This window comes from Gymnodraco acuticeps, unplaced genomic scaffold, assembly GCF_902827175.1.
Source record: "Gymnodraco acuticeps unplaced genomic scaffold, fGymAcu1.1, whole genome shotgun sequence".
NCBI classification, from domain to species: Eukaryota; Metazoa; Chordata; class Actinopteri; order Perciformes; family Bathydraconidae; genus Gymnodraco; species Gymnodraco acuticeps.
Genome location: NW_022990274.1, coordinates 2,363,880 through 2,376,118, shown reverse-complemented (window position 1 = coordinate 2,376,118; position 12,239 = coordinate 2,363,880). Strand labels below are relative to the sequence as shown.

Here is a 12,239-nt window from a genome sequence, read left to right as displayed (position 1 = left end):
TCCAAAGGCAGTCTTCTTCATGTTCATCATTATATATAGCCTGCTTCATTGTGGATCAGTTATTTTATCATGAATAGGTCATAGAGGTGAATATTTGAGAACGGGTCCAAGAGTAGCTCTTTTTTCACTGTCACTCGCCTCGGGAGAAGTTTTAACCTTTGTTTTCTTTATGTCCTGACCTTCTTTCTGTGATTTTAAGACCATCAGTCGTGTAGGTTCCCTGGTTTTGCTGCTGCAGTACAAAGTCATTAGCACAACATCTAAAACACACTGACTAATTGAACCATATTTGATCCAATCACAGCTGATTATCTTCCCTCTATATCAGAAGCGTAGAGCAGCCTGATGCTGCTTTGCAACCAATCTTATTACTTGACATTTTGAATGTCTCACTCCTCAAACTGTGATTATTCCTCTGTACAATCAAACTCATGACAGAAGGCTTTTGAATGCGGTTTCCAGTATTTCCATTGAAATCCTCAGATTCTTATGGTTCACGACATGTATTTAATGTTTTTTTTTTTCTCTAACTTTTCACTCTCCCTCTTGCATGCATATTTTGTATGATTTGATGAATGTGTTGTCAATACCCTGTAATCATTGCGGTTTAAGTTCATTTGATTACCTTCCACATGTCTTTATTTATGTTGACTTGTGTCAGAGACATACATTTTTACTTGTGACATGGAAATTGCATAATTTATAAACTACCATTGCAATTTGGTGACTTTGGAATTGTTAATCCTCTAATATTTATATTTAAATATTTGTAAAACTGCATATTTATAAATATTTAAATATAAATATTAGAGGATTAACAATTCCAAAGTGGATCCTATGCCAAAGACAAATTCCTGAAAAATATTCTAAGAAATAGGAATTTAGAAAATGTGAAAGTTGTTCCATGGGTTTTTAGTAATCTCCTGAAAAGTAGAAGAGGCCGCACAGTTCCAAGCTCATTTTGTCAAAAATGTTCTATGTTTTGATTTCTTTTCACAGTCCACATGGTTGTAATTGTTTGTGTAAAGCCTCCATAAACTCCATGAACTGTCCTGTCTGCTGAGGAGGAGACATGGGGTGTTTCTCAATGTCGAGGACGCTTGCTTGGTAGCACATGTCTTCCGAGTCACTTGCTTCAGAAGCGAGGCAAGAATCCTTCCTAGCCTCGGAAAACGAAGAATTGTGGAACAGGCTAACAGGTGTGCGTCATATGCGAGGCCCCGCCTTAAATGGAGCGCGATTTCCGCCATCGATTTGGAAATTGGTCAGTGTGCAAAGCATTGTGGGGATTTTAAGACCACAGAGTCGACACATGTGAAGCCTCGAACTTTCTCACTACGAAGTACGCCGGCCTCGGTAGAATTCCAAGTATGCTGGACATTGGAACAGTCCTTCAGCGGCACTCAATGACGTAGTATGCTTGAAATAGTGGCTCTGGAGCATCCTTCCTCGACATTGAGAAACACCCATGAACTCCCTTCACTGTTTCTTTCAGTGAGATCAACCAGCAGACATGACCGGGAACATGGGCTTTTCAAGACTTTGTGTCCCATGTATACAATCTAATAATAAAACATTATTAAATATCATTGCTGTGCGCCGTAACTGATCTTGAACATCAGCAAACATTGTCGCTGTCTGTAGTTGGACACTTTTAGTTACAAACAAACTGAATCATAGCATCAGCAGGGGTTTATTTTGTGATCAGTGTTACCAGAAAAAACGACCAAATCAAAGGCAGCTGTGTGACTTAGAAACAGGCTTTTTTCCTGCCTTACATTAAGCTAGTCTATAGAACATGTAAGCACCGTACCAGCTGGTTTTACATGACCATCCACTCGTCTCTGTTCCATTCTGCAGACACAACATGTTTCTAAGTTTCTGCTAACTGTCACTTTTGCTTGGTACATTTTGTTTTTACAGATGCTTGTCATAAACTATGTATGGGAGGTATGACATGTAAAACCTTAAGTAATTGCAATACTTTTAAATGTTTTAAGGGGATCAATAGTTTTGACTCTGCTCAGTCACTAGTTGTGGAAAAAAAAAAAAACATGTCTCAGGAATGATTATATGCAACGTGGCTGTACCGTGCACATATTGATTCTACGGACAGTTTAAAAAAATAAATAAATAAAAGACCACCTAATACATAAAGACGCATGAAGTGCAAGAATTCTGACTAAGTGAGCCAAAACTCCTGATAGAGTTCACAGAGCACCTAGATGACCAAACAATGAAATATGTCAGTTTAGATACTTTTAATATATAGTATGTTGTTATAGCTGTAAACAGTTGGTAAATATGAAGAGTTTAAACATGATGTAAAGCTGCAACCGAATAAAAAACAGGCACTTTTTATGACATGTCTATAATGCATCATAAAGATACCTATAATGCATTATAATTTGTTAAGAGCCCTGTATCATTACGGTTACTGGCACTCATGAATGTTCATTATGCTTTATAACAACCATAAAACATTGTATAATGACTCATATGATTCAAGTATCATAATACTTTATAATCATCATAATGCAATACACTCACGGTTATAATGCATTGGAATCATCAGTTTTTTAATTTAATTATAATATAATTACAAGGTACATCAAGTGGTCCTTGTTGCTTCAAAGTAAAAATTCATTTATGAATTTCTTCCATAATACATTTCAGTTTTAAGACAAACGCAATAAGCACATAAGATAACTTAACCCTACTCGCCTCCCTCAACAGCCTGGCCCCCCTCAAAAGGAAACATTTCACTTTTAAAACCTCCTCACCCTGGTTCACCCCTGCACTCCGTAAGCTGAAGCAAACCGGCCGCCAGCTTGAACGCCTAACCAATAAATCATCCCTCACAGTTCACCATGAATCCTACAAACTCCATCTCACTACCTACAGAGACGCCCTCACTGCCACAAAAACTGCTTACCTCTCCACCATCTTTACCGACCCCTCTCATAACCCCAGGACCCTCTTCTCCACCGTCAACAAGCTCCTCAAACCCTGTGCTGACACCCTCCCTTCCTCCACTTCCACTTTATGCAGTTCATTCCTCCAGTTTTTCTCTGACAAAATCACTGCCATTAATCTCTCCCTATCCGCTGCATCTGACACACATACATCTCCCCCAACATCCACCGCCACAATTTCTCCCCCCATCCCCCTGGACCTCCGAGCCCTCCTCCCCACGGCCGCCTCTCCCAGTTCACTCTGGTTACCCCCCCTGAAATACTCAAACTGATCAGCTCCTCCAAACCCACAACCTGCTCCCTTGACCCTCTACCCACCCCTCTACTGATGTCCTGTCTTCCCGTCCTCTGCCCCTACCTTGTCAACCTTTTCAACTCCTCCCTGTCCCAAGGAACCGTTCCCTCTGCCTTCAAACTGCTGCTGTCACTCCCATCCTCAAGAAACCCGGTCTGGATCCCTCCTCCCTCAGTAATTACCGTCCCATCTCCAACCTCCCCTTTCTCTCAAAAACAGTTGAACGCATTATCTCCAAACAACTCCACCGCCATCTCCAAACCAACCAGCTTTTTGAACCCCTTCAGTCTGGTTTTCGTCCCCACCACAGCACAGAAACGGCCCTCATCAAAGTCCTCAATGACCTCCTCACCTCTGCTGACACCGGTTCCCTCAACATCCTCATCCTCCTCGACCTGAGTACAGCCTTCGATACCGTGAGCCACTCCATCCTGCTTACCCGACTCCAGGACATCGGTATCGAAGGTACTGCACTCAGGTGGCTCCAGTCCTACCTCTCCGACAGATCCCACTTCATCTCCCTCAACAACCACTCCTCTGCCACAGCTTCAGTCACCCAAGGTGTTCCCCAAGGTTCAGTACTCGGCCCCCTCCTCTTCATCATCTACATTCTCCCCCTTGGTCAGATTCTCCGCCAATACAACCTGGACTTTCACTGTTACGCTGACGACACACAGATTTACCTCAGCACCAAATCCCCCCACAACCCCCCCCTCACCCACATCGAATCCTGTGTGACTGCAATAAAATCCTGGATGCAACACAACTTCCTCAAACTCAACAGCAATAAAACTGTACTCCTCATCGGCTCCAAATCCACCCTCAGCAAAACCCCCAACCTGACAGTCACCATTGATGGCACCCCTGTTTCTCCCTCCACCCAGGCATGAAACCTTGGCGTTATATTTGACCCCACCCTCTCCCTCGAGCCCCACATCCGTCAAATTGTAAAAACCTCATTTTTCCACCTCCGCAATATTGCCAAACTCCGTCCCTCCCTCACCCGCCCTGCAGCTGAGCGACTCATTCACGCCTTCATCATAAGCCCCCCCCCCCCCCTCAACCAACTTCCTCCTGACTGCTTTTCTGTTTTGTTTTGTTTCTTTGTTTCTTTTTGGCTTTGTTTTGTTTGTCTACCCTACCTCCCAAATGTAAAGCGTCTTTGGGTTCAAGAAAAGCGCTAAAGAAATAAAATGTATTATTATGATCACATGTAACGCATTACACGTGAGTATTTAAAAAATTGATTAAAAGAAATGACCTTAAGATGACACTGTTATAAAGTGTTGTGGTGCTTCTTGTGAAGTGTGTACCTGTTTGTACCATCGGTGCAGAAAACACTACTTCATTTCAAAGTGTGTCACCGTGGGGTTCACATCTGATCATAAAAACTCTTTATAATACAAATTATTAAGTTTATTCTCATTTCCTTTCATTGTATTTTGTTGGTCGAACGCACTTATTGTAAGTCGCTTTGGATAAAAGCGTCAGCTAAATGCAATGTAATGTATTAAACCATGATATTACACTCTAATAATGTATCAATACTCGCATGTATGTTTCCTCATGTTTTCAACTCAAGTGTTGCTTGTAGGAAATGTTTCCTGTTATATGGTAAGTCTTCATGATGCAGGGATGTTGTGCATAGCTGTGTGTGTGTGTGTGTTTTCTAATAATGAAGTAGTTGTAGCTTTGTTTGCAATGGTAGTCAGCTGAGGGGAATTCTCTTTCATAAAAGCTTCAATTTTGATCAGCATCAACAAATCCCTTTTTAAAAACACCAACAATCTCATTGATTCTGCTTGCGAGCCAAATGTTGCATTAGATGACATAACTAAATCACATTCTCCAACTGGCTAATGAAAATACTCATGAGAGTACCGAATGTAGTTCTAAAAAAGGGTATGGTCAGAGACTCTGACATTTCTGAAATATATATTTTTTCATGGGATTTGTTGATAATAATAAAAATAGCCTCCTTAAAGTTTAGTACGAGAATAAATCACACTGAAACTGAATTCCCCTCAATGCTGCTAAGAAATTAGATGTTTAACATTAGTCACATGAAAACAGAAGTATAGTGTGTAGTGTTTCCATCAGTGACTGTCTGACGTCCCTGTAATCGTCCTCTCTGTGTCTCTGCAGGTGAAGTCTGTCATCAACCTGCTGTTTGCTGCCTACACCGGGGACGTCTCTGCTATGAGGAGGTGAACAGCTCCCACTCTTTACATTTACTCACTTCCCCTTAATAGCCCAGTGGAGTCCATTCCAAACTATTTCTATAGATGTTTTCCTAATGCTCACAAAGAAAGAAAGATGGAGATAATCCTCCCAGAGAGGACATCTTGCCTCTACTACCTGGAAGAATTACTCAGATATTTGACTTAAAGGGGCCATATTCTGCTGATGTTCAGGTGTATATCAGTATGTAGTGTCTCTCCTGTGACATGTCTCCATGCTCTAATGTTCAAAAAGCTCTTTATTTTTCTCATACTGCCTGTGCTGCAGCACCTCTTTTCACCCTCTGTCTGAAACTAGAGCCCAGTCTGCTCTGAAACTCCCTCTGGAGGGAACACAGGGATCTTAGCCTTTGCAGACCATTTACATGTACAAAAACCTATAACACACTATAGGAAAGAGAAGACTCCAAAAGTATAATATGGCCTCTTTAAATGTCCTTACAGGGTAAATAATAGAACTTTTGTGTGTAGGTTTGCGCTGTCATCTGTAGACATGGAGCAGAGAGACTACGACTCGAGGACGGCCCTGCATGTGGCAGCAGCTGAAGGTACGGAGAGTCAACTTTTTCACAAACACCAATGTACAGCATGCATTAACATCTGACACTGACAACAGTATGTCAACATATTTTCTTTAGTTTTGGTCTGTGGGCAAGTGAGAACAAATCTAAATAGTTTTCCCCCCTTCGTATATAACTTCAGGACAGGTCTAAGACCTTGCAAGGTAAAAGAAAGAGTGTTTTTTTTCTAGGATCATTTTGAAATGTGGAAAAAGATTTAGCAGGTGTCATTATTCAGCATATTTTGTAAGTGTGAGACTAGATTAAGCCACAATGACCGCACCACTATCGGATACAGGTTAGTTTTAATGTCTCCATGCACAAAATAGGTATGGTGTTTTGGCAACATGTGGTAAAATGACTGACATGTCTTTAAGGTTCTTTGTATAATGCGGGGCAGTGGTGCAGTTCAGCCTCTTGTGGTCAATATTAGTATTACAACAATAGTACAAAAATAAACAATCCTGACAAAACCCAACACCTTTTTTTTGGTACTTATTATTATGTGAAAACATAGGAGAGGAAACTGTTCAAATCAGATTCGGGGAACTGATTATTAGAAATCATCAGGCCATGGCATTGTATCCAAATATGAGAAATGTAATTGCTACTGCATACATTTATATTTTATTCTTGGACAATGCAGTGTCTTGTGGTGTCAGTTTTGGTGAAAGGACCTTAGCTGTTTCAACACGACAGAAAAGTAATGTTCAGTCATCACGTATACTGTAACACTTGGCTGTCCTCATCATTACTTTCAGAGAGGTTATATAATATGTAGTATTTCATATTCTGTCTTCTGCTGTGCTTCAGGACACACAGAGGTGGTGCGCTTCCTCCTGGAGGCCTGCAAGGTGAACCCCGTCTCCAGAGACAGGTGAGTGCTGACCCCAATCTCTAAGAACCTTCCGTTGGATAATCACTGCAGTGATGAATATGTTTCAGCTGGAACATGTTGTGTAACCCCAGCTGATGTGATGAGTCACTTCTCATTTCTTAAACAACATGTCAGAAGACATGTCCTGTGATCGGGGGAAAGGATGTTCATCAGTTTCAGAAGGGTACAATTATTGGCCTGCATCAAGCAAAGAAAGTAACTAAGGATATTGCTGAAACTACTCAAATCTGATTAAGAACTGTCCAACACATTATTAAAACCAAATCAATGAATCCATATTGACCCTGTTCCAGAGTGATGGGCACACCAGGGTCAGAAGAGAGGCGGCAAAGTAATGTACCCATCATGCCTTGTGCCTAGGGGTGCTGCAGTTAGTCAGGTCTAGGTTCAGCTACGTTCCCAAAGAATGAGGTCAGCTGACCACCTGAATATACTGAACGACCAGGTCTTTCCATCAATGGAGTGTTTCTTCCCCAATGGCACGGACATATTCCAAGATGACAATGCCAGGATTCATGGGGCTCACATTGTGTTGAGTGGTTCAGGAAGCAGGAAACACCCTTTACACATGAATCGGCCTCCAGAGTCCAGACCTCAGCCCCATTGAGAGTCTTTGGGATGTTCTGGAGAAAACTTAGTGCAGCGGTGCGACTCTCCCATCGTCTATAAAGATCATGGTGGGAAATTAATGCAACTCTGGACAGAAATACAATTTGTGACATATAAGCTTATCGAAATGATGCCACGGCGACTGAGTGCCGTACTCAAAGCTAAAGGCGGTCCAACCAAATATTATAGTGTGCAACTTGTTTTTGGAGGCAGTGTATGCAAAATAGTATGTCGACATTTCAGAAGAAAAGACATAGTATAGTATTTATAAAAAAAAAAAAAAATGACATAGTATAGAGACGTATTTACCCGGAAGTAAGCTGCGCATGATAAAAAAGCTATGGGATTTCTCCATAGGATTTTGGAAAATAGCTCTGGCACGTTTTGTTCAGCCGGATAATCTCCACATGTCTACCCTACTTTTATAATTTCCAAATCATAAATCTAATCGCCAGAAGCAAAATGCTATGCTATAAACTAACTACAGCAGGGTCGCACAACTTCAACGTCACGCCAACTTAAGATCGATATTCAAAAATACAGATTCAAAATTGTACAAATTGAAGCATTTGTTTTAAGAGTTTGTAGGAGGCAGGTACTTGCTTTCAAGCAGAACAGGGGCAAACAAACTTAGCGTGTTTGGCGTAATGACCTACAACGTCCTCGACAACTTCTGTAGTCCTATTCAGCCACTTGTTAACAACCATCGTTTTTCAGACACGTAAACTCTTCAAGAATCACCAGTGGGGTCACTGCTGATGTATTTAATGTCATAGAACAAAACCTGATCCGTCTCTTACATTTCTGTCAACCACAGACCTTATTTCCAGCTATTTTCCAAAATCCTATGGAGAAATCCCATTGGCTCTGAGACAAGGGAACCGGTAGTGGTAAAATGCTAACTCACTTTCGGGTTTTAAGACTCGTCACTGCACCACTCTATGGTATGACGAAATTATCAGAAAAAACACATATTATAGTATGTCGGTAATAGTAGCCCAACATTTTCTGAAGTACAATACTTGAGTAAATGTACTTCACTAGATTACACCACTGCCGTGTGTGTGTGTGTGTGTGTGTGTGTGTGTGTGTGTGTGTGTGTGTGTGTGTGTGTGTGTGTGTGTGTGTGTGTGTGTGTGTGGTGTGTGTGTGTGTGTGTGTGTGTGTGTGTGTGTGTGTGTGTGTGTGTGTGTGTGTGTGTGTGTGTGTGTGTGTGTGTGTGTGTGTGTGTGTGTGTGTGTGTGTGTGTGTGTGTGTGTGTGTGTGTGTGTGTGTGTGTGTGTGTGTGGTGTGTGTTCCGGTGGGGGAACACGCCGCTGGAGGGAGCCGTGCTCTTCGGCCACCACGATGTGGTCGCCATCCTGCAGAGCTACTGCGACAAATACAGCCCGCCTGCTGGGGCCGACGAGAAGCAGAGCCTGGACAGCCTGCTGTAGTCTGCACCTCCACAGCTTGTACATTTGTGACCATATTTTTTAAACGTGTGATGAGTTGGTTCTTGCTGTTGTCCCGTCTGGTGTGTGTTTGCTTTCTGTACACATCTGCTTCATATCCATCCCTTAAAAATGCAGTGTGTATTATGCAGAGGTGTGGACTCGAGTCACATGACTTGGACTCGAGTCAGACTCGAGTCACCAATTTGATGACTTGAGACTCGACTTGACAAAATCACAAAACACTTGCGACTCGACTTGAACACCAATGACTCGGGACTTGACTTGGACTTGAGCCTTCTGACTTGAGGTGACTTGATACTTTAATTCAGAGGTCTCCAACACGCCGATCGCGAGATGCCGCTAGAAGAGAAGACTCCCGTTGGGGAAAGCAGAATCTTCAGCCGCTCCTACTCTTGCTGAGAATCCTTGCAGGGCGGGACTTTATTTAGCATGCGGCCACCATGCGGCCAATCATATGCGAGGACACACTAGGATCATACCATTATGTGAAAGAAGGGTGGGGGGCACAGCAGGTGTAGTGGTACAGGCCAGCTGCACAGAGCGACGGGGAGCCGGATTTAAATGCAAGCGCGTCGGAAAAAGTCAGGAAATGAGCGAAAACCGAAAAAAGAAGCAGCATCTGGCTGCTTTTCAATGATATTGGAGAAAGCAAAGCTGAGCGCAGGATTTGTAAAATGAAAATAACCTTTTTTGGTTACCTTTATTTTGGTAACCACTCAAACCATTTATTGTCAGGTGGGAGAAGTTCAGATCTTGAGTAACAGTACCAGAGTGTAGGAATACTCGGTTACAATAAAAAGTCCTGCATTCAAAATGTTACTCAAGTAAAAGTACAAAAGTATTGGCATCAAAATATACTTAAAGTACCACCTGCAGAGGGATCTAGATGCAGGTGTTCTTTTCCCCATAGAGACCGCCTGGCTGCACATTATCCCTTGCATAAAGATAGATTGTGGGTCCCTTATAACATGTTGTACACAGTGGAAATAAACATTCTGGTTACCTCAACATCAGGGATCTTAAACTTAAACTCCTTCTGAATCAAACCGTCACGGTAGCCTTACCTTACTGATCCCTCTTAAATTAGAAAAACACACGTTACTTTACCAGCAGAGAGAAAATGGATTATTAAATTATTAATGTGACTAATAAAGAGCAATTTGATCATTAAGTATTATTCTGTTGATCGATGTCATTACATTTGGTGAAAAGCACATCATGACTTGTTTAAGACTCGTTTTGTCAAAGTTTAGGACTTGGACTTGACTTGAATTTGCCCATCCTGACTTAACTCGGACTTGAGCGCAAAGACTTGAGACTTGACTCTGACTTGCAAAACAATGACTTGGTCCCACCTCTGGTATTATGTATGTATGTGTGAGCGGTTTATCATTACTGTTCAAACAAACAATACAGTATCTAGATATCTGTATTCAATACTAACAGCATTTGGATATAGATTGTTTTAAAGTTTATTGGTTTAGTTATGGATATACTCTACCTGGACATATTTGGATAATACTGCGATTGTACTAGTTTTGTGAGCTGTGTAGAAATGATGATATAAATGTTGACATGTCTGATTGTATGGAGGCCCACAGGCGTTATTGCCCGTTTGGTCTCAGCTGCATCTCTTCTCAGATTGTTTTTATGAAGCTTCACCTCCTCTGAGGTCAGTGACAGATTGTACTCCAAATGTATTTTTTCAGCGGCATCACTTGCAATAGAAGCACTATGTATCTATTCACAGAGACTTTTTAAGCAAAAAATAAATGTAAAGATGTAAGATTGTTTCATTTTTGCTGCATCTGTGATAAAGCCAGGTTGGGTTTATATTTTATTTGTTGTCATAGCTTACATTACATTTAGCTGACGCTTTTATCCAAAGTGACTTACGGCCCGTCCACACAGCGGCGTGCGTTGAAAGCTTCACCATTCACTTTGAATGGGGTGACGTCACTTTTCGCCGAACTGCATTGCGGGAAGCGACGCGGAGCTTTGCTGGCATGGCTCGGTGCAAAAGTTGAGCAATGTTCAACTTTTGAAGCCTCGGTAGAAGCGTCAGCCAATCGAATCATATGCCAGTACAAGCTCTAGCCAATCAAACCGCTGCTTGTGTGTCAGGGGCGGGAGATTCATGTGATTGGTTGTTGGTCGAATTTCAGACCCGCCGGCAAGCTTCAACGCACGCCGCTGTGTGGATGGGCCGTTACAATAAGTACATTCGACCAGGAAGACACAACCTTGAAGAAAACAGAATCATATAAGTACATCAGGTTTCATAGAGCCAAACATTTCAAGTGCTACTCAACTGGCTTTAGATAAGCCAGTCCTTTATTAGTATACAAGTGCTCTGTTAGCAGTTCTTTGTTAATAGTTCTATCGCTCGAAGTGGAGTTGAAAGAGATGAGTTTTCAGTCTGCGCCGGATTATGTGCAGGCTTTCTGCTGTCCTGATTTCAATGGGGAGCTCATTCCACCATTTTGGAGCCAGGATAGCAAACCCACGTGTTTTTGCTGATGGGAACTTGGGTCCCCCTCGCAGTGCGGGTGCAGCGAGTCGTTTGGCTGATGCAGAGCGTAGTGCACGTGCTGGGGTGTACGGTTTAACCATGTCCTGGATGTAGGAAGGGCCAGATTCATTCGCAGCATGGTACGCAAGTACCATTGTCTTGAAGTGGCATTGTCTTGAAGTGGCCAGTCTACATAGGCAGGGCCAGTCTATTGATTGCGTGAAGTAGAACTGCGTGACTCAGTCATCCTTTAGCTCAAAAAGCATTTAAATACCGCATTTAGAAACTGATGAACTCAGTGTGCATCTGGACCCGGTGACAACATTACCTATTGACGCAGCAACCACTGTAAGTTATATTCTTGTTTAATTAGACTTCTCGGTTTCATTTATTCGACTCTGTATAATTGTTACTGTAGCTAAAACGGCTAAATCGCTTTTGAGAGATTTTAAATCTCAGATCTGCTCAGGCGAAACCTGCTTTACAGCTCTCAGCACTCAAGCCTGCATTATTAACATAGGCAGGGCCAGTCTATTGTCGCCCATCAGCTGTAGATAGTTAACTAATTAACTTCAGCTGTGAGAACTGAGCAATCAGGCGTCCATTTCGGGTAGCTCTTTCCTGGAGCGTCAGCTTCAGCGGCAGACAGGCTAAGACTGACAAAGACATTAGAGTCCTACAGGAGTAAGACTG

At 42.2% G+C, this 12,239-nt stretch overlaps 1 protein-coding gene across 1 annotated transcript in view; it reads left to right on the top strand.

Moving 5' to 3' along the window:
• Positions 1 to 9,441, top strand: part of glsb (glutaminase b) — a 58,120-nt gene extending 48,679 nt beyond the window's left edge. The window contains exons 15-18 of the mRNA XM_034221432.1: positions 5,416 to 5,477; positions 5,982 to 6,058; positions 6,884 to 6,946; positions 8,877 to 9,441. Of these exons, the coding sequence (XP_034077323.1) occupies positions 5,416 to 5,477; positions 5,982 to 6,058; positions 6,884 to 6,946; positions 8,877 to 9,013 (339 nt within the window). The 3' untranslated portion in view covers positions 9,014 to 9,441. The remainder of the gene's footprint in view (positions 1 to 5,415; positions 5,478 to 5,981; positions 6,059 to 6,883; positions 6,947 to 8,876) is intronic.
• Positions 9,442 to 12,239: the final 2,798 nt, after the last annotated feature.